At 39.3% G+C, this 24244-nt stretch overlaps 1 protein-coding gene across 1 annotated transcript in view; it reads right to left on the reverse strand.

Annotated features, from left to right (window-relative positions):
- Positions 1–401: 401 nt before the first annotated feature.
- Positions 402–24244, reverse strand: part of LOC127094845 (eukaryotic translation initiation factor 4 gamma-like) — a 148638-nt gene continuing 124795 nt past the window's right edge. The window contains exon 2 of the mRNA XM_051033617.1: positions 402–719. Within this exon, the coding sequence (XP_050889574.1) occupies positions 402–719 (318 nt within the window). The remainder of the gene's footprint in view (positions 720–24244) is intronic.

Consider the following 24244-nt stretch of genomic DNA (forward strand, 5'->3'; position numbering starts at 1 on the left):
TGCATAATCTGCTTCTCTTTCTTTAGCTCTTCCAGAGTCTTCAACACTAGAGGAGCGAAATCAAAGTGAGATTGCTCCCCCTGTGTCAGAGCATTATCCCTAGCCTTGGCAGCTTCTTCCGCAGCTATGCGTGCTGCTTCTTCAGCATCAGCCTTGGCTTTGGCTTCAGCTTCAGCAGCAACAACACCCTCAGCGACGGCCTTTTCTGTAGCTTCTCTTGCTCTTTCTTATTCTTCTAGGCGATCATTTTCTTCAGCTTCTCTGCGAGCTCTCTCAGCTGCCTCTTTGGCCAGACGGTCCTGTAACCTCTCTCCAGCTTCTTTGATGAAGTCGTTTCAGACTTGTTCAGAGAGGCCTTTCAGCTTGAAAGCCTCAAATGTCATCCATTAGATCACTCTATTCTAGTGAATCCTCACTACAGAGGGATCATCATTGATTCTAGAGTTTTCAGATAGCGATCTGATCTTCTCTATTGAAGACTCAACAAATAAGGCTACTACCTCTTCCAGGGTGGGAAAGGTGGGTTCAGGTTCAGAGGTGGGAGATGTAAGTGCTGGTGGTGTTGGGATGTTTTCAGTTAGAGGTTCAGATTGATGAGTAATGGGGTTTTCAGTGGGAGTTTCTATGTGTGGTTCAGATGGAAGTGTTGGTGGTTGTTCAGATGGTGAAGGGATATTAGTTTCTGGTTCAGGTTGGTTTTGGGCGGAGAGGGCGCGATCCTGGAGTTGAGCGAGAGTAGGGGATTGAGGGTCAAATGGGTTAGAATCAAAGTAGATGGTATAATAAAATGGGGATGAGGGTGTTGAGAAGGGTGGTGATATGGGTTCATTGAACAATTGAGCTTCAGATATGGGCAGAGTTGTGGTGGTGAGATTGAATTTTTGAAGGGAGTGATGGTGGGTTAGATGTGGGAGTTTCAGAAGGATTTATGGTGGAGGTTGTGGGTTCAGAGTGTGTGTAAATAGGGGAAGGTTGAGGTAAGGAAGAAGACAATTGCCTTAAATGTAAAGAGGGAGAGTCAGAAGGTAGAGACTTACTTGGAGAGGAGGAGGAGATTAGAGGCACATGTGGTCTGCGTAGCGGTAAATTCATGACCATTAAGCTACGGATAAACTTAGCGCCAATAAAACCAGAGTCGCCACCGCGCTTTTATTATTTCCAAAGGAAAAGGGAAAAGTACGGACGAAACCCAAAGATAAGAAGTTTTCAAATCAAAACAAATAAAATGCCAGAGATTACAGGTAAGGGGGTTGGTTACACAGGGGGAATGTGTTAGCATCCAAAGTGTCCTAAGTACTCCTAGGGAGCCCTTTTTTATGTGTGTATGTGTTTTGGTATAAAAGATGTTTGCAATAAATAGAGTGTGGGGATGAGAAAATAATTCATTGATTATATTTTTCATGTTTGACAAGACCTTCAGACTTGTGCCTACGTACCAACATAAAAATGAGGGATCAAAACCTCGTAGTTCGTTGTATCAATTTCAAAGTGAGTGAATTACTTTTAACAAAAAATTAAGTTTAAAAGAGGTAAAAAAAGGCCTAAGAGAGTTTGAATGAGTGTTAGTTCTTTTTGTCTTTTGAAATTTTAAGTCAACATGGTTAAGTTCATTTACAAGTTTGATTAAGAAAAAGAGTTCAAAACTGCAATGGCATAAGGCCAAAGTTTCTAGTTTGCAATAAAGTCTAAGTTTAGAAATCACAAGCAAAGAAGATTTTGAAAAGGGGGAGAGATTTGAAATTTAAGAAGTGGGAGGAGATGAAAAGACTAATCCTAAGCAAAAATTTAAAAGTTAAGGGTTGAAAAGATCTGACCAATAGGATGCAATCCAATAGACAAAAGTGTCGTATAGAAACCCACTTTTCCGTTGGAGTTTGGAATCAAGCAAATACCAACAAACAAGTAGCACAATGAAGAGCAAGGCATCAAATAAAGATAGCCACATCCAAGCTACCAAATTCATAGTCTTCCTCATAATCTTTCCATGTATCAGATGACATACTCCTTGAATGGATCAGAATAAGGCATTAGACACAAGTTCAAAGTAACATTTGCATCAAGACCATGTAGCAGATGAACTCAAGTGGATCCCAATACTTGTATCAGATGAAGGTTCAAATCACAAGAACTTGGTTTCAGAAATATTGGTATTGGCCAAGTCCTTTTGCATAGGGAATGTTGCCTAATCCTAAGTCCAAAGCTCAGACCAAATCCAACAGCCCACACAAACATTTTTTAGGGGATTTTGTTATTTATTAGGTATTTTAAGGTCCTAAGACCACAAACACAAACATGATACACAAACAAATATATACAATCACAATGTATGGCTCAAATGAGCAAAGTGAATATGGCATAAACATAAACAAGTTAAACGGTATGTAAAATGGAAAATGAAATGGTAAATGACTTGAATTTAAATTGCCTAAAGTAAATGACTTGTAATTAAAAGGTTAGTCAAATGTTAGTTGATTAGATGTTAGTGGAGTTTTGCTTTTCAATGATTTAAGTCATTCTTTGGAGAACATTCAATCTTCTATTCACAAGCATGGGTCCTTGAACCAAGACATCTTCCAAAGGAAGGAAAGAATGCCAAGTTTCCACACAATACCATGAAAGGGGGGAGACATACAATCTCACTTACTAGAAGGCTATTTTTTGGGTCAAAATTTAGTACTATGTTAAGCAATCGTAACTGGACTTATGTAGAAGTCACAACTATCTGAGACCGGGCAATAGGAATTTTGGTGTTAATGCATGTTAGAGATATGGTATAATGGACCACACTCCTAAAAGATACCACACACAAAAATAAAATGATCAAAGGATGAACCTAATCTCATCCATACTTATATTGGTTCATCTAACATAAGTTATTGATGAACCAATTAGCCTTAGGATATTGAGATGTCATTGGCCAATGGAAGGGATGGGATAGAATGGGATTGAAGATGAAGAGGGAGGGGAGATGAGATAAACACAAATTGGTCATGGGATGAATTTTATCAAATTAAAATCATTCATTCATTTTGGGAGATGAAATGTACATTTCATCAATCCCCTAAATCCAATGATTTTAATCCAACAAAAGTCAAATCAACTTTGACCAAGGCCCAAACACATAGTCAAACTTCACAAGTCAATAAAAATGGCTCAACATAATTTTCACACAATTAAACAATTTAAAATCAAATTAAAATGCATCAAATTAAATTATGCTTTATCAAAAACCTAAAACCTCTTCAAAACACCAAATAAATGGCCAAGAGATTTATCATAGGTCAAACAAAGTCAAAAGACCTTAGACAAAAAAATTCATTATTTTTGAAAAGTCAGAAGTATTTTTAAACAATTGACAATATGCACAAAACCAATTAAATCATGAAAAGTATCAATATTAATCCAAAAAATGAAAGAGAAAAATATTTGAATATTTTTGGTGAAAGTCCCATATTTTTTGGATCAATAATGAAATTAGTATGAATTAATTAAAAATAAGCAATTAAAAGAAATATTCAGAAATTCAAAAAAAGGAGAGCCATCTGATCTCCCTCATTAATTGAGGTGACAGATCAGATGGTGACAAACGCACATTCCACATGTTCTCTGGTCAATTGAACCACACACATGGTAATCAAACGCAATGCACGAGATGAAAACGTTTGAATTGGATCCTATGGTTGAGATGCAGGACAACTCATCACCGAAGCCAGAGCTCCGGTCTTCTTCTCTGGTGGACCTCACCGGACTGGTCCACCATCAACCATCACCAAAATGAAAAAGTAAGGCATGGATTTAAATAAGAAATGATCAGGAGCTTGAATCTGGCCTCAATTTTGTCCAATTCCAAGTATATGAAAAGATACAGGGATTTAAATTTTGAGGATCATGAACTGAGTTGCTTCGATTTGACCTCAAAGCAACTCAATCTTCTTGCCTACATTGATAGGACTTCACACAAACAAAAATCATAAAGAATGGTGAAGAATTGAGAAATAATCGAAGAGATTAAGTTTTTGAAAAATCACCTTTGAGTTTATCTAATTTCACTTGATCTTGACCTGGATTTGATTGGTTTCTCCTCCTCTTGCTTGCAAAAGCAAAATGAGATGAAAAGAGGGATGAATTTCTGGAGTTTAAACTTCCAAACAGAAGATGAAGTTCAAGCTCGATTTCAAAAGAAACCTTCAGAAATTCTAAAGCCTTAAGCTTGTTTAAATAGGCAATGCACTTGATATTTGCACCACTTGAAATTTGGACAAATTTGGAAACTCCTTTGCATGGGTGCATGGGCAATCATTTGGGCCTTAGGGATGATGCAATCCACTCCCAATTCGTGTACAAAGTATGTTGAATGCATCATGTGTAAGCATGCAAAAGAATTTGATCACTTGAAATCCAATCTTGCCAAAACACTCTCCATAGTGAAGCCATGCGAAAGTCCCTCAATTTTGATTCAAATGAGATAATCTCAGATGTTTTGGAATGGTTAGATCAAGAGAAACAACTTTCATGTTGACCACTTTTTTATTTGAAGCTTGGATCATGATGAATTTTGAGGTGGAAGTTTGGGAAATCAAACATATTTGAAAATTTTCTAAGTCCCAAGTCAAATGTTCACTTCTTCCTCCTTGAATAACTTTTTCTATGGACTTCAAATGAGAAAGGTTCCTTCATCAAAGTTGTAGCTCTTTCAAACCTCTTCAATATGGTCACAAATTTGACCTCATTTGGATTTGGTATAAAAGAGTTATGCATGGTGTTGACGGGGTTATTGACTTCTTCTTTCATGAGGCCTTCTATGCCTCCCAATAGATATTGCATTAGTCTCGCTCTCTTTCTTCTTAGCAAACCCACTGCCATACCTCTTGCTATACAGAACCTCCTCCCTAGATAACCGTCCTTCTCGGACACCTTCTTCCAACCTCATCCCCATGTTTACCATCTCGGTAAAATCACCGGGGGCACTGGCAATCATGCACTCATAGTAAAATAAGCTCACGGTCTTGAGAAAAATCTTAGTCATCTCCTTTTCTTCCAAAGGAGGGGTAATCTGAGAGGCAAGCTCTCTCCATCACTGAGCATACTCTTTGAATGTCTCCTTATCCTTTTGATATAAAGATCTCAACTGATCCCTATCCGACGCCATATCCATATTATATTTGTACTGCTTCACAAATGCTGCACCCAAATCGTTGAACGTGTGGACACAGGCACCATCCAAACCCATGTACCACCTCAGAGAGGCACCAGTCAGACTGTCTTGGAAATAATGAATCAATAACTTATCATTATCAGTTTGCGTTGATATCTTTCTAGCATACATGATGATATGACTGAGCGGAAAGGTATTCCCTTTATACTTTTCAAAGTCAGGGACTTTGAACTTCATCGGGATTTTGAGATTTGGAACCACGCAAAGTTTCGCCACAATCTTACCAAACAAATCTTTACCCCTCAAGGTCTTCAACTCCTTTCGCAGCTCAAGGAATTGGTCTTTCATTTCGTCCATCTTTTCATAAACATCTGAACCCTCAGACAACTCGAAATGACAAATGGTATCTTCAACTCGGGGCAAAGTATGAACAACCGGTGGTGGCACAGACATGATCGGGCTAGATTCCGGCATGGAAGCAAAAGTAGGCGCAAAACCCTTGGGCACAAAATTGGGTGGCATTCCCCACGGGAATCTGGCAGGCATGGTAGGCGCAAAGTGAGCAGCGGTAGCAGGAATGATAGAGGTAGCAACCTCGGAAATGACAGTCCTCTAAGGAGGAGGAGTTGCAGATGTTGGAGAAGATTGGCTCTGAGCAGCCAACACTGACTCCATCATGGTAGTCAGGTGGGGGATCTCGTCCTTCAAATCTCTGTTCTCTTGCTCTAGGTGTTCCATGATTCTTAAGTGATTGGCGCGGGTATTGTATCGATGAGTCAGCTTGGGTGAAGCACGGAAGAAATACCAATAAGACATTTGGAGAAAGAGAAACCTTCTATGTAAAGGATGCATGAAATGAAATGCTTGATTTGTTTTTATTTTCAAGGAACTTACTATTTCACTTGCAAATATATATGTTTATAACAACAATTGCATCAATTTGATATGACCATAAAAAATCTCTTTTATTCATATAATTGGAAGGATTACACTGAGTACAATTTCAGAAACCAAAAATACAAGATACAAGAGAAAAGGAGACTAGTTATCCTAAGGATCCGTAATAACAACATCATCAAATCTGGTTGTAGGCGTGTACTTCCTTCTGATGCGTCGAATCTCTGACTCAAAAAAAGTCTTCATTTAAGTCTTCTCAAGGACTAGATGGTCAATAATCTTCTTCCAAGCAATGGAAGGCTGAGGCATACTAGAGGAAGATGAAACCTCTGGCTCTCGCTGTCTCTTTGTTACTCGGTCTTCATGAAGCTCAATAAGTGCATCTTTGTCCTTAGACTCAAGCTGCAACTCCTCATGCTTTCTGCTCAAAGCATGGAGACGTTCTTCCCACATATCCTTCTATTGCTTCATCTTGGCGAGCGCGTCTTCCAACTCCACTACATCTTGGTTAGGGAGAGTTAGTGGCTCAACCACAACCATAGACATAGGTCTTTCACAAGCATAAGGCATCTTCAATTTCAAAGCTCTCTTCTTCACCCAAAGAGTGTAAGCTTCCAAAGCTACACAATTGCACGGACCAAGCTCGGATCTTTCGTTCCAATCTGTCTCCAGCATAATCTGCATCACAATATCAAGAGAGCCTATACTCTTATATTTTCTCATACATCAGGCCAAGGTTAGGTGTTCCTTTCAGATACCTTAAGATTTTCTTAACTGCTATTAAATGAGATCCCCTTGGATCTGATTGGAACCTGGAACAAAGACAAAAGCTGAAGAGAATATATGGCTGTGTAGCTGTCAGATAGAGAAGAGAGTCTACCATACCACGATAGAGCTTCTGACAAATCTTTTGACTTACTTCTTCTTTTTCCAGAATGCAGGTAGGATGCATGAGAGTCTCTGCTAGTTTGCTTTCAGACATTTCAAATTTCTTCAGAATGTATTTTATGTATTTTCTTTGATATACATATGTGGCTTCTGAAGTTTGATTGATTTGAATTCCCAAAAAGAATTTTAGTTCTTGCATCAAATTCTGCCTACATTAACTCAGAGAATTCTTGACAAACAGATGGGTTAGTTGAACCAAAAATTATATCATCAACGTATATCTGAAATATCATGAGATCATTTCTGATGTTTTTATAGAAGAGTGTAGAATCAACTTTGCCTCTAATAAAATCATGTTCAAGAAGAAAGGTGCTTAATCTTTCATACCAAGCTCTGGGAGCTTGTTTTAGACCATACAAAGACTTTTTTGGTTTAAAAGCGTGTTCTGGACATTTAGAGTTTTCAAAACCTGGAGGTTGGTGAACATACACTTCTTCAGAGATATAACCATTCATAAATGCGCTCTTGACATCCATCTAATATAGTTTGATGAAATGATTTACAACAAATGATACAAGCGAACGAATAGATTCTAACCTAGCGTCTGGAGCAAAGGTTTCTTTGTAGTCAATGCCTTCTTGTTGACTATAACCTTGTGCTACCAGTCGTGCCTTGTTTCTGACTACTTCTCCTTTTTCATTTAGTTTGTTTCTAAACACCCATTTTGTTCCAATGACATGGGTTCCTTTTGGTTTTGATACCAGATCCCAGACATCGTTCTTTGCAAATTGATCAAGTCTTCTTCCATTTCCAGGATCCAGTCATTGTCTTGAAGTGTCTCATCATAGGATGTAGGCTCTATCAGAGACACTAATCCCAGAAGGGTTTCCTCGGATACTTTGAATGTAGACCTTGTTCTGACAGGTTCATCCTTGTTTCCCATAATCAATTCTTCAGAGACAGTTGGACGATTTCTTGATCTTTTCTGTATAGTTGAGATTTCAGTTGTTTCTGGATTTTGCCTTTCAATTTTCTCAGATTCTTTAGTCTTTTCGTCAGAACCTGCAAGTGTTTTCTCCAGATCTGCAAGTTTTTCAACTAGCTTTGACTTTTCAGAGTCAATCTTATCATCAAATTTGACATGTATTGATTCTTCCACAATTTTAGTTTCTGTATTGTATACGCTGTAGCCCTTAGAGCACTCTGAGTATCCTAACATAATACCTTTTTGTGCTTTTGAATCAAACTTGGTCAGATGTTCTTTGATGTTAAGGATAAAACAAGAGCATCCAAAGGGATGAAAATAAGAAATGTTGGGTTTTCTTCCCTTACACAGTTCATAAGGAGTCTTCTCCAGAATATGTCTTACAAAGATTCTATTCTAAATATAGCACGATGTATTTACTACTTCCTTTCTACAACCCCATTTTGTTGTGGAGTTCTAGGATAGGAGAAATCATGGGATATTCCATTTGAGTCAAAAAGTTCCTCAAAAAGCTTATTTTCGAATTCGCCACCATGATCACTTCTGACTCTGATGATTTTAGAGTCAAGTTCGTTTTGCACTTTTGAACAGAAACTGGTGAACACAGAGTGTGACTCATTCTTGTGCTTTAGAAATTTTACCCATGTCCTACGACTATAATCATCAACAATGACCGATCCATACTTCTTTCCATTGACTGAAGTTGTCTTAACAGGTCCAAACAAGTCAATGTGAAGGAATTCTAGAGGCTTAGAGGTAGAAACAACAATTTTCTTTTTAAAAGAAGTTTTTGAAAATTTACCTTTCTGGCATGCCTCACAAAGAGCATCTGAAGAAAACTTCAGTTTAGGTAAACCTCTGACTAACTCGAGTTTATTTAGCTGAGAGATCCTTCTTATACTGTAGCGGGGTATTCGTTACCATTAGAGATATTGACTAAATCCAAGGTAAATCATACAAGTCGAGTCGCCACTGCACTTCTATTTATCCAAAGGAATGGTTAGAAAGCAAACAAAAACCTAATAGTTTTAACAAAAAACTAGTAAAAGAAAACAGAGATCTGGGTAAGGGGGTTGGTTATGTAATGGGAAGGTGTTAGGCACCCAAAACATCCTAGGTACTCCTAGGGAGCCCTTTTCATACTTGCTGCAAAGGTTGTTGTTTTTATGAAATTTTGTTTGTGCAAACATGATTGAAGAGATGAGAGGAGAATATACAAGTTATTTACATTTGTGTTTGGATGGATAAACCCATTGCCTACGTACCATCTTATAAAAAGATAGGATCAAAACTTCGTAGTTCGGGGTAGAAATCTCAAAACAAGTTGGTGAATTGATTGGTCCAAAAGCCTTAAGGTCTTTTGTTATGAAAGGGAGAAAACTCAACCGAACCACAAATCCACCATGTGAGGATAGCTTCAACATGCTAGTGAGGGGTTAACCCTATAATAAGCATGGAAGACTCATTATCCATCACTAAGGATATAGGTGAGTATTACATCTACCACAAGGATAACTCAAACCTAATAGCTAAAGGTTATGAAAGATTTTGATTAAGAAAGTGGCCATTGGAACCACAAAAGACATTTGAATGGGTTATATTTACCAATTAGAAGTCTATACAAAAGATGGTCAAAATTGACTTAAAGATTCAATTCAAAATAAGTGTAATGAAAAGAAAGTTTGAAAATCAAAAGCGTAAGGCTTAGGTTTCTAATGTTTGAAAACAATGGTTAAATGTTTGCACAAAAAGTTTTGGCTTGGGTTAGAGTGGAGGGGAGAAGAAGAATGGATAAGTCCTAAGCAAAACAAAAAGGTGAGGGATAAGAAAAGAAACCACACTAGGAGTTCCTCTCTTGAGATCATATTGATGATCCAAGTAGCTCCCATCCTCTGGAACAAAACAACCACAAAGCAAATATTTCAAGCAATCAAACACAAGGTCATGCTTCTAAGAATCCTCCAATGGCTTTTGCATCTCTCTCTTTGGATGAACATGGCAATGGTCCTCCAATTAAGTTCAAATGGAAACTCCTAGCACAAAAGCACACACATCAAAAGTTTCATGGAGTAAAACAAGAAAGGATAAAAGTGAGTTTAGAGATTTGGTCCTTCTAATCCATCTTCATCATTAAGATCCTTTTACTCCAATTTTGCATAAGGAAGGTCCTAGAAACTAAGTCCAATTCTCCATTTCTTTGCATAGGGAAAGTCCTAGAAACTAAGTCCATTTCTTTGCATTTTGGTCCACAATAATCAAGTGAGCAAAAGGCAAATGGCATTAACATAAACATGTGCTCAAATGAGCAAAGAGAAAAGCAAATGGATAATGTGTGCAAGAATAGTAAATTTCATAAAAGTAAATTGCATAAAGTAAATGTTAATTGTCAATAGTTAGTGTTAGTAGTTAGTGTGCCATAAGGCAAATTTAGCGCTATGTTAAGCAATCGTAATTGGACTTATGTAGAAGTCACAACTATCTGAGGCCGGTCAATAATAATGTAGGCAACAAACACAAGTTAGGAGTCTTGATTAGTGAACCAAGTCACAACAACTTGCCATGCCAAAAAGAAGAAGAGAAGTGATCTTGTCTTGGTTTAAGCCGTTTGCATGATTTAGAAGACAACCTATCCTTAATGCAAAGCCATTCACTTGATCAATTGATCAAGATGAATTAGATTTGAATCAAGGAAGGTTAAATCTCCCTAATCAATGCTAACTTATCAACCTTCAACTCATTGACCAAAAATAAAAGAAATAGGAGAAGAAGGAGAATATGGATAAGAGAAATGCAAATGACAAAATTAAAGTGCATTAAATGAAGTACCATATACCAATCCTCATATGTTGACCAATAACATTGAAAGTCAAGGTCAAACAATCAAAAACAGAAATGAGATGAAGATTGGATGTCAAGAAAAGAATAAAATATTTTTGGCATTTTTTAATATTTAAAATTAAACTTGAATTAAAATAATGGAAAGGTCAAACTTCAAAATTACTTCAAATCAACCTTGAAAGGTCCAAGTAATTTATCCCAAGTTCAACAAGGTCAAACAAAGTTTGACAAAAAATTTCAGCATTTTTTAAAGTCAGAAACTATTTTTAATCAATTAAAAATGAATAAAAATAACCTAATTGAACTAAAATCTCAAATAAATCTCAAATCAATTCAAAAATTGATGAGAATATTTTTCATAGATCCATCATCATTCAAATAGGTTAGGAAAATATTTTTGCATTTTTTGAATATCAAAAACTATTTAAAATGAATTAAAAATAACCAGAAAAGAGAAAATTCACAAAAAGTATCAAATGACAAAATAAAAAATATTAAAAATCAGAAATAGAAATTAGAATTTATTTGGGAAATAATGCAATTGGTCCCATAATTTTTGGATAAAAAATGAAAGAGATATTGATTTTTGAAAATAATTGGAATTAATGAAAATAAAAGGAAAATAAAAACAGAAAATAGAAATTGGAAAAAGCGTGGACCGTCTGATCTAAGCTCATTAATTGAGCTGGCAAATCATGAGGCCATGAAGCGCGCGCCTACCATGGATCCAAGTCAACCGAGCCACACAATGCATTATAAAAAGTCATAACAAAGAAAGGATGAGATTAAATCTGGAGATTCAAACGCACGGCCTAGATTTGATCTGGAGATGATGAAGCCACCAGAGCCACCGTCTTCTCCGGTGAGCTTCAGGATTCCGGCCAAATTGCAGAAGCTCAAACCTTAACCAAATCGTGCGATCTATACATCAATAGAAAGCTGGGATGATGTACATCATCCCTGTACCATCCATTTTCATTCTAGATCTCTAGGCTTTAAGAAATCAGAAGTTGAAAAATCTGGTGTTCATCATGAACTCAATGAATTTCAAAATTTAAAAGCATAAACATGATGCCTCCATTGAGAGGACTTCAGCCAACACAAAATCTAAGCCAATAGGTCAAAGGATTAAGAGAATCGAAGAAAATACCGGTTGGAATGTAAGCTTGAGTTCTGGTGATTTCAACATGATGCCTTGCTTGCTTTATCAAAACAGAAGTTCAATGAAGTGTATAATGAAGGTCTAGAAGCAATAGATCTAAGAATACAACCAGATGAAGCTGAATTCTAGATCTGAAAGTTTTTGAGAAAAATGCAATTGCTTCTTTAGTGATGGTTAGGGAGAGAATCCTGCAGCATTTCAGGTTGAATTGGGTGTGTCAAATGGAGGGAATGAGGCCCCTATTTATAGAGGAAATGGCAAGGAAAGTGTGGAATGATCCGTGTGCATGGCATGTGAAGCTTCATTGCATGGGCTTGCATAATCATGCACAAGGCCCAAAAAAAATGCCAAATGAACTCTAAGCAATAGCCAAAGGAAATTGGACGTGTAGCTTGCAAGGCAAATGCTCATGTAACAAGATTTCAAGTGAATTCTCCAATTGTACCTAAACAATCATCTCTTCGAAAGTACCATTTAGAAAATACAAGCATAGGCATATGTGTAATGGTTGGAAAGGTATTTGTATGAGGAACAAATGTTATGTTGGACAAAAACTCATTTGAAGTGTGGAAATTTATGAAATTTGATTTTAAAGTGTGATGTGCAAAACATGTCAAGGCAAGGTTTCTAAAATTGGCCAACTTTCAAGCCCTTCTGTTTTGATGATGCAAGCTTCAAATGAAAAGACCTCCAACATCCAAGTTGTAGATCTTTTCAATACAATCAAAATGGACTTAAATTTTGCATCATTTGGATTTTTGATGAAGAAGTTATGGGCACTTGAAGTTGGACTTTTTTTACTTTTAATGCCTTTTGACCCAAAAGGACCTATAATGTCTTGCATTATCACATGTATTTCCTTTGAGATTTTGAAATTTTGTTCAACATAACATTTGACGTATACATCTCAAGCTTTCCAATGCATTTGATCCCACCTCAGAATCATAAAAAATGAATGAGTTATGTCCTTGGGAAGTTGACCCAAAATTAGGGTTTCAGTCAAAATGACCTATAATGTATTGGAATGGCAGATGGTTTTCCAAGCTTCAAATCAAATTTTGATGAACATGAAAGTTGTTCACATTGTCCTTAAGAACATTTTTTCTTTTGGAAATACATCCATTTGACCAACACATAAAAAGTTAGGTCTCAGTGTATTTCAAGATAGTCAGATGGATTGACTGATCAACTTCTCAAGTCCATGCCTCATATCTTGATGAATTGATGATTGAGGACACTCAAATAAGTTCAAATATGAATTAAATTATGAATTAAAGAACTTCCCTTGATTGCATTTGACCATGGGATGAGGTTGCTTCATGAGGAAGGCATTATGGTGCACAGATGAATTAGGGCTTCTCTGGGGAACAAACCTCAAATCCTTTGACTTGCTTTGATCAAAAATGATGAATTGAGATACTAGGGAGGCATATTTGATGGGGATGAGAGCTTTGGGAACCATTACCATGCTTGTTTTCATCTCCTCTTGACCATGTCTTTGTTCCAATAATCTCCTTGAAGCTCTTGACCTTGTGATTACTCAAGCTACAAACAAAAGGTGTTAGTGACATATTTTTGTGCTTTTGGTTAGTAAACAAAATAGGAAAAGCAATGATATACAACTCAAGCATGCTTGGTGATCTCAAACCACTCACAAGGAGTCCCACCCAAAGGGAAAAGGAACCAAGATGCTCAATGATTCTTGAGGCTATGCAATGCAATGTTATGATGCCATGAGGGATCTTAGGGACAAAATTGGGGTCTTACAGATGCCCCTATTTAAGGTCATTCTATCCGGAGAAGGGAAGGTTAAAATCTTCGTCTCGACGAGGTAGAATGGGCTTAAATAATAACAAAGAGACGAATTTTGGTCCCTAAGAGACCTCATGATGCAAATGTATGTATGTAAAAGGATAATACTTTGTGGGGATATGTGTCCACAAAGAAGAAAAGAAATCCGGAGGAATTGACAGTCCATAGGAGTAATACACTCACTAGGGAGATAGAGACTCTGGGGACTCTAATGGGGGATAAGAAAGAAATGCGTGAGCAGGGCACGACCCAAAGTTTGGGGAGCAGAATTCCAAAGGGAATAAACCAATAGAAAGAATCGAGCTAACTCGAAGACGCCCGTATTGGGGAATATGCCAATACAGCAAAAACTATCCACAACGGATACTTCAGATAAAAATCCGAACGAGGACGATCCACTAATGGACTTCACTGGGGATGTCTAAAGAGACTCTCCTGGGGAAGCAGCGAGATGAGGTGTTACCGGTTACTGGGTAACAAGCTCAAAGAGACATGTGATCTGAACACCTGTATAAGGGTGAGAGATACAGCATGCTCGGGGAGAATGAGTATCTAAGACCGGTATAAGGGTGAGAGATATCAATCAACCAAAACATCTGAGGAGGACCTAAAAAGGTATATTTCAACTCAGGGAAATCTGACTCCACAGGGGACAAAAGTCATAATAGGGAGCAGAAAGGGAGGAACACCAGGGATGTCGGTTACTGGGCATATAATAGGTGACCAACCAAGGCGTGAATTAGGGAATATTCCCAAAACGTGGTATATTCCATCAAAAAGAGAGCAAAAAGCAAACTCGATTAACAGATGGACATTCGATTCCAAAACAGGAATACGAATCTTACTCGATTGGGGAAGGAAAAAAAACTTCGACTGAAGAGCGCATGAGATATATTATCTACTACCGTTATATGGGTAAAAAATGTAGATAACATACTCGCATGGAAGATTATCCACAACCGGTTACTGGGTTAATAAAGGATAAATCGACCGAAAAGAAAAGGCATCGGGATACCGAAACTAGGTATATAATGATGACCAATTCAAGAGAGAAACAATCGTTACCAACAACAACAGGGTAGACGAAAGATGACCCGCTGGGGATAAATTGCAAAATCAGAGCAATTATCCAGGCAAATAAGGGGATATCAACACCGAATATTGAATGAAGATAACCACCAAGGAGGGGATTACACCTACCGGATACTGGGTAGGAAACCACGAAAAAGTAACCATCATCGATTATGATGAACCAAAGGTTAACTCTGCAAGGGAAAGAGAATAAGGTTTACAACTAACGGTATAAGGTAGAAAACCACAAGCTTCTGCCGGGGATAATATGAATGATTACTAATTACCGAGCAATTATTCATTTATACCATAGGGAGGCAAAAGAAGCTGTCACAAGATGCCAGTTTAGGATGAAACCAAAGAGGCACACCGAATCAAGACTCGTCCTAGTGAGAATATAACTCAATAGGGGAACCCATCCCAATGTATATGTTGGGAAGGAACAGGAATAAACATCATCCACGAGGATATATCTCAGTGGGGAATATGGAAAAAAGGATGGACGCTTTCTGCCTATGGAGCTGACTCTATATGGAGAGATCAGACACACGCACCTGCTTGGGGAGATATATATCACCAAGTAGCAGGATACAACAAACAACGATATATGGCAAAGAATGCAACATGAATATCTGAATGTTATAATTATGTATGTATATGCGTGATTTATGCATGATGAATGCTTGACAAACAGACATATCTAACACAAACAGGTCCAGGAATCAACCACCCGGTACTACATCTCAAGAGAGAAAGCCAGGATCACCGGAGAGTATCCAATCTGCCGGGGATCAGAGATACCAGGAAACAACAAAATCTCTGCAGGGGATGAATCATCAGTCACAGCTGGAGAAAAGAGTTTAATGCATAACTAGAATTTGCCACGACAGCAACTCTAGGAACCAACCACCAAAAGTCGAATCTTCCAGAGAGGACACATCTGCTGAGGAGGAAAGATCACTGCTATGCTGAAGGGAGGAGAGGTGAATAACCTCAACAAGCACTCCACTTGGTGGGATAAACCACAACAATATTCAGGGGGAAGAGGATACAGTTATGCCAGGAATATGAACAAATGTCTTACCCTGTTGGAGATCATACCACCCTTGGGAGAGCACTGAAGATCTCTTAAGTATCCTTTCGTCTTTGTGAACGTTCACTTTGTTTTTTTTTTTTTTTTTAAATAATTTATGAAAAACTTGTTTGTTTACAACAATGATATTTTCTTAATTAAAACATGCAAAATATTTGTTGACTAGAAACAAATAAGAGTGAAAATAATTGGATAAAGGCTCAAATTTATTTGATGGAATGGTATTCTACAAATGGCAAGACTCCATAGATCTTTACAAATTTGAAATCGGTGATATATATTGGAAAAGGGATACATTGAACATAATGGCCATTTCTCCACCAATTCTGAATCTGATGTATTTGAAGCTTCGGTTGATGACGAATGAACAAGAATCCCTGACGGATGACAGATGTAGAACAAAGTCTTGTCAGGATGCAGTTACTTGCCAAATCCCTAATGTTTGCCTAGATTGCCCCAGGATGAGGTACTCAATCTTAGCGGGATGTATTATTTGTTTCTTCATGTCTCTAACTTTTGCCTGGACCGCCCTTTCGGGTTTTCAATCCACCGAGACGCTCATTTTTGCCTAAGCCGCCCTTTCGGGTTTTCAACTTAGCGAGCTATTCTGTTTTTTATTATTATTATTTTTTTTAGGCAAAGTATTTCTTGACTGCATCTGAATTCACTGGACGAGTGAAATCCTCCCCATCCATAGTTGTAAGTATCAAAGCGCCGCCTGAAAAGGCTCTCTTAACAACATATGGACCTTCATAGTTTGGAGTCCACTTGCCCCTGGAATCGGGCGCGAAAGACAAGACTTTCTTGAGCACAAGGTCACCTTCTCGGAACACACGAGGCTTGACCTTCTTATCAAAAGCTTTCTTCATTCTCTGCTGATATAACTGACCATGGCACATGGCAGTCAATCTCTTCTCTTCAATCAGATTCAACTGGTCATAACGACTCTGAATCCATTCAGCATCAGTCAACTTGGCTTCCATCAAGACTCTCATTGATGCGATCTCCACCTCTACTGGGAGTACGGCCTCCATGCCATAAACAAGAGAGAAAGGGGTTGCCCCTGTTGAAGTGTGGACAGATGTACGATATCCATACAAAGCAAAGGGAAACATCTCATCCCAATCCTTATACGTGACAACCATCTTCTGGATAATCTTCTTGATGTTCTTATTAGCAGCTTCAACAACCCCATTCATCTTGGGTCTGTAAGGAGAAGAATTATGATGTGCAATCTAGAACTCACTACACAACTCTTTCATTATTTTGTTGTTCAAGTTAGATTCATTATCAGTAATGATCTTATCTGGCACACCATATCGGCATATAAGTTGATTCTTGATAAACTTCACTACCACCTGCCTGGTCATATTTGCGTATGATGTCGCTTCAACCCACTTGGTGAAGTAATCAATTGCTACGAGAATAAATTTGTGTTCGTTAGACGCTTTCGGCTCTATCATGCCAATCATGTCGATTCCCCACATGGAGAAAGGCCATGGTGATGAAATCACATTCAGAAGTGTCGGGGGAATATGAATCTTATCCGCGTAAATCTGACACTTATGGCATTTTTTCACGTATTTGCAACAGTCAGACTCCATTGTCAGCCAATAGTATCCTGCTCTCAACATCTTCCTCGCCATGGCATGTCCATTGGAATTAGTACCAAATGAACCCTCATGGACCTCAGTCATCAACAGGTCTTCTTCGTGTCTATCCACGCATCTGAGTAGAACCATGTCAAAATTTCTCTTATAAAGCACTTTGCCATTGAGGTAGAAACTGCCTGACAATCTCCTCAAAGTCTTCCTATCTTTTACAGATGCCCCAGGTGGGTAAATCTGGTTCTGAAGGAAACACTTGATGTCATAATACCATGGTTTATCATCTTTTACTTCCTCAACCGCAAATACATGAGTTGGTCTGTCCAAGCGCATCACGGTGATGTTGGGAACTTCATTCCACAATTTAACCACAATCATTGAAGCCAGCGTAGCAAGAGCATCCGCCATCCGATTCTCATCTCGAGGAATATGATGGAAGTCAACCTCAGTAAAGAACGTTGAAATCCTCCTCGCATAATCTCTGTAGGGAATGAGACCAAGCTGATTCATTTCCCATTCACCCTTAATCTGATTAACAACTAGGGCTGAATCACCATAAACATCAAGATGCTTGATCCTGAGGTCAATGCATTCCTCCAATCCTATAATACATGCCTCATACTCAGCCATATTATTCGTGCATTTGAAAGTTAGCCTTGCTGTAAAAGGAATGTGTGTGCCTTGAGGAGTAATGATCACTACCCCAATACCATTTCCATATTGATTTACAGCGCCATCAAATACCATACTCCATCTGGAACCAGGCTCTGGCCCTTCATCGAGTGTAGGCTCATCGCAATCTTTCATTTTCAAATACAGAATCTCCTCATCTGGGAAGTCAAACTGAACTGACTGATAATCCTCGATAGGCTGATGTGCCAAATGGTCAGCCAAGATACTACCTTTAATAGCCTTCTGAGCTCGATACTCAATATCATACTCAGATAACAACATCTGCCAACGGGCAATCCTCCCAGTTAAAGCAGGCTTCTCAAATATGTACTTGATTGGATCCATTCCGGATATCAACCAAGTCGTATGATTTATCATATATTGGCGTAAGCGCTTGGCAGCCCAAGCCAAAGCACAGCATGTTTTCTCAAGCATTGAGTATCGAGACTCACAATCAGTAAACTTTTTGCTTAAGTAGTAAATAGCATACTCCTTCTTCCTTGATTCATCTTGCTGACCAAGGACACAACCCATTGAGTCTTCAAGAACATTCAGATACATAATCAAAGGTCTCCCTTCCACAGGCGGAGACAGGATCAGAGGCTCAGACATATACTCTTTAATACTGTTAAAAGCTTTATGGCAATCCTCGGTCCAATCGTGAGACTGATCTTTCCGGAGGAGCTTGAATATCGGCGCACATGTGGCAGTCAGGTGGGATATGAATCTGGAAATATAATTCAAGCGGCCAAGAAAACCTCGGACTTGCTTCTCAGTTTTGGGCGCAGGCATCTCTTGTATTGCTTTGACCTTTGCAGGGTCAACCTCAATACCTCTTTCACTAATAATAAAGCTCAATAACTTGCTGGAATAGACTCCAAATGTACACTTGTTGGGATTCAGACGAAGCTTGTACTTCCTCAAACGCTGAAAAAGCTTCAATAGGTGCTCTACATGTTCAATTTCCGTTCTTGACTTAGCAATCATATCATCAACATAAACCTCGATCTCCTTGTGCATCATATCATGAAACAAGGTGGTCATAGCTCGTTGATACGTGGCTCCGGTGTTCTTCAAACTGAAGGGCATCACTCGATAACAGAATGTTCCCCAAGGAGTGATGAATGTTGTCTTCTCCATATCCTCAGGTGCCATCTTAATCTGGTTATATCCAGAAAATCCATCCATAAATGAGAAGACATTGAATTTAGCTGTATTGTCTACCAACATATCAATATGTGGTAGAGGGAAATCATCTTTCGGACTAGCTTTATTCAAGTCTCTATAGTCCATGCACATCCGGACTTTTCCATCTTTCTTAGGCACGGGCACAATATTGGCCACCCATTGAGGATATGTAGAAGTCACCAGAAACCCCGCATCAATTTGCTTCTGAACCTCTTCTTTGATCTTCACTGCCATATCGGGATGAGTTCTTCTGAGCTTCTGCTTCACAGGCATGCACTCAGGCTTCAAGGGTAGGAAGTGTTGCACAATATCTGTATCTAAACCAGGCATGTCTTCATATGACCATGCAAAGACATCGACATACTCTCGTAGTAATTCAATCAACCCCTTCTTAACAGACTCTTCCAGGAGTGCCCCAATCTTCACTTCTCGTACACGATCCTCAGACCCCAAGTTGACTGTCTCCAGATTCTCAAGATGCGGCTGAATGATTTTCTCTTCATGCTCAAGTAGCCGGGTGATCTCATCAGGAATCTCTTCAACATCATCTTCCTTTGCCTCAAATACAGGGTGTAACACCCCAAAATTTCCCCTCCTCATTCATGCATTCATTTAGCATTTCATATTGCATTTCATCATGTCAATCAGAATTAGATCCGAAAAAAAAAAACGAAAAAAAAAAACACGAAAAAAAAAACACGAAAAAAAAAAACGAAAAAAAAAAAACGAAAAAAAAAATAATTTTTTACAAAAAAAAAAAATAATAAATTTTTTTTTAATTAAATAATTAAATAAATAAAATATAATAAAAAATTTTGGACTTGGGTCTCTCTCATTTGAGCCCACAAAACCATGAAATTCAGTCTATAAATACCAAGACTTCACTTGAGAGAACACAGAACAGAAGAGCAGAAAAAGGAAGAGAAGCAAAATACTCTGAGGTTTCCTTGGAACAAAACCCTGAGGAAAAAGATAGTGAGAGAAGACCTAACGGAGTTCAGAGCAACCTCCAAACCCTGAAGGGAACTCAACTACACAGAATCACCTCTGCCTCACATAAACCCTGAAGATTGTTTTGTAAACCTCACGGGTGCAACTCAATTTCAATCAAGCTCTCCAATCAGGTTTGCCATTATTCCCATTACCTTTGCCCATGGGTTTAATATGTATATGAATGTATAAACAATGCCTTGAATGTTTAACCGTTTAATTTCTGAAATGTATGCCACAGGGTTTGAGTTTTTTGAAACCATACTGTTGATCATGAAAAAAATGCTTATGGTGTTTCACTAACCCTTTTGTTGAATTTTTGTGAGGGCTCACATGACTTTTGCAGGGATAACTTGCGTGGTTTCCCACTTTATTTGTGGGATAACCCCTGGAGGTTCATTCCGATTACCTGTACTGACTCACTTTTCTTTGATGGCATTAGCTTGGAAGGATCTCAGGGTTTCTTACTCCTCTAATTGCTGTTACTTCGGATCTTTATCCGCGTGGTACTTTTACATTTTTCCCGCATTTTACTGCTTTCCTAGCTGGAAGACCTCGATAGGAGGCAACGTTTGAGCCCCTTGGTGGCATTTTACTTTGAGATACATGTTTTGTGTTTTGTATTCATATCCCTGCAGGTAGCGCGGTTCCTTCGTCAAGGACTGCCTTTTTTCCCTCGAGCATCCCAAACCCTAAAACCCAAAGCAACACGCTAACTCCTTCTACTACAGGCGAGTAAGTCTCCAAAGGTCGAGCATCCGGTAGATTGCGTAGTAACGTCGTTCGTCCAAAACCCAATCCATAACCCCGTAGTTAGCCGAACTACGTTTTGCTCTGATTCTCAGGCCAGATGAGATACGTAGGCATAAGACGCGATGTCTTAGCGAGCACACATCCCCCCAACCCCTAGGTAGCCGAGCTACGAAGACTCTGATTCTCATATTCAGATGAGATACGTATGTAGTGGATGCGACATCCGCGCGAGTCATTTTCATCTAACTCTTTTTTTTGGCAAACAGCACAAGATAAACCCACACCCTTTAGACAAAAAACACAAAAGTGGATCCCGTAGAGTACTACGGATGCGTAGGGGTGCTAATACCTTCCCTTCGCATAACCGACTCCCGAACCCAAGATTTGGTTGCGAGACCCCGTCTTGTCCTTTCCTTTTTCAGGTTTACTTCGAGCGTTTCCTTTCCCTCCCTTGGGATAAATAACGCACGGTGGCGACTCTTCTGTCTTTTTCTTTCGCCGGTTGTTTTTTTTTGGCACTGTATTTTTCAGGTTGCGACAGCTGGCGACTCTGCTGGGGACTGAAAGAAGTTGACCTCTTGCTGGTCCATCTGCCCTAAGCGAGTCCCTCCTAGCTTTTGTAGTTTATTTGTTTATTGGGTGTTCATGCTTTTGTGCAGTTATTTATTTACCTGCTTTACCTTATTGCATTGTGTATATATCATTGCTGTTTCTGTTGGCTGGCTGCTTGGTGATCTTTGTGAGATGAGTTCTATACCCGAACTCGAGTGCACTTAGGATAGGAGAATGGCATAGTCCTGTCGACTTGTGTGGAGTTATTCCTTAGAGAGTCGACTTGCAAGCCCATTCACTTGGTGGAGGTCATGTTGAGATCAATAATGTCACACAAGTAAGTTGTGGTTAGACATTACTTGTTCCAATATAGACCTAAGAAGCCGAGGACCTTAGTTTACCAAACCCATCTTGGCCTATTCGTTGGACGTAGTGCGAAAGTCGTTCAAGTGTGAGATTTGATACGATTGTTACGCGATACTACACTCATAAGAGTCTCTCTTGAGAATATTGTTGGAATACGAGTAGTCGTTCCTCTGATAATATCCGAAAGATGGGATTATGACTATGGGAACCTTTTGTAGAACATGTTTGACAGGTTTAAACCTTAGTACACTCCTTTTGGGTGGTTCTTAACCTAAACTCCATGCTCGTGACTTGCAACAAACCCTTGATTCATGGTTAATCCGATCAGATATCCTTAATATCAATGAAACTCGGGTGTTGATAAGGTGTAAACCATAATCCACCAAAATGGGTGGTTGATATTAAGGATAACATGATCCATCCCATGACCTTTGTTTGGTGTGCTCTTAATTTCTCTCCAGACAGTGCAACCTGACAGATGTTCAAGCGGATCCATCAATTCTGATTGACATGCCTTTGCATTGTATAACATCATTTGCATATTTGCATCCAACATCTCATGCTTATTCATTTGCAGGGTATTCCCTTTCAAAACGGGGGTGCCTTAAAACTGAACAAGCAGTGCATCGCATACCATGCATATTAACCCTTGTCTGTTTTGCAGGTGTCACCGCAGTGTCTAATGTTTGTTCCCTGTATCAGGCAGTTATTGGTCCCAAGCAAGTTCACAGATACCCGACAAAGGAAAACCGTCCACGACTAGCGATGGACCAAGTACAGAAAGAGCTGGCTGATATGCGTGAAAGGATGGATCAGTTCATGACATTGATGACTGGTATGGCAGAAGGTCAGGAAAAGCTGAGGGAATTGGTTGAGCAACCGAGACACGATCCGAAGGTGGAGATGCCAAATGTTGAGGGAAACCCTGGTAACCCTGGGAACGCTGATAACCCTGCGAACACTGGTAACGCGGGTAACGCAAATGCTGATGGAAACCCGGGTAATGTTGGCAACACAGGGAATGTTGGGAATGGTATTGGTGGAAGATACAATGTGAATCAAGGAATTCGGATTAACGGGCACCCCGTTACTGAAGATTGTCAGTATGATCAATTTTCTTTGCACGACGAAGCCCTCGAGACCACTCGCCGTATGGATGAGCTTGCTGAGAAGCTCAAATCTTTGGAGTCTCAAAATTCCTTAGGCTTTGATGTCACAAATCTTGGTCTGGTTCAGGGAGTAAGGATTCCTCACAAGTTCAAACCCCCTACTTTTGAGAAATACAACAGGGCTTCTTGCCCACACACTCATCTCCAATCTTATCTGGGAAGGTTGGGAGCTCACACGGAAGATGAAAAGCTGTGGATGTACTATTTTGAAGATAGTCTAACTGGAGCTTCTCGTGAATGGTATTCTCATTTGTCTCGTACTACCATCAAGAGCTGGAAAGACTTGGCAGAGGCTTTTATCAAGCAATATCAATACAACTTGGACATGGCTCCAAATCGGACCTTGTTGCAAGGTATGTCTCAGACTGCCAAGGAAACCTTTAGAGAGTATGCTCAGCGTTAGAGACAGATTGCTGCGTCCGTCCAACCCCCTATGTCTGAAAGGGAGATGGCGGACATGTTCATGAACACTCTTCAAGGCAATTATATTGAGAGATTGGCTGCTTGCCCGTCAATCAGCTTTGCAGAGATAGTAATTGCTGGAGAAAGAATCGAGAGTCTGTTGAAGATGGGCCGAATTCAAGACAATAGTGCTTCCAACTCATCAGGTCCCAAGAAACCGTTTGCTGGTAACGGTCAGCGAAGAAGAGAAAGTGAGACAAGCGCTGTGTATACCGGCAAAGGCAGGGGTAGAGGACGCCCTAATTATTACCAAGATCAGGTGGCCGCAGTCACTATTCCAACACCTGTTCCTCAACCGCAATATCATCCGCAACAACAACCCAGGTACAACAATCAACAACAAGGAGGTAATCCGGGTCAGCAGAGACACTATCAACAACGTCCAAGGCAAACGGACCGGGTCATCGAGCCAATCCCAATGCCTTATTCAGTATTACTTCCCAAGCTGATTGACATGAATCTGGTTACATTGAGAACTCTGGCCCCACCAATCGATCCCAATAATTTGCCTAGAGGTTATGATGTCAACGCCAGATGTGCTTTTCACTCCAACGCACCTGGCCATACTACAGATAATTGCAAGG

This window comes from Lathyrus oleraceus, chromosome 6, assembly GCF_024323335.1.
Source record: "Lathyrus oleraceus cultivar Zhongwan6 chromosome 6, CAAS_Psat_ZW6_1.0, whole genome shotgun sequence".
Taxonomy (NCBI): domain Eukaryota; kingdom Viridiplantae; phylum Streptophyta; class Magnoliopsida; order Fabales; family Fabaceae; genus Lathyrus; species Lathyrus oleraceus.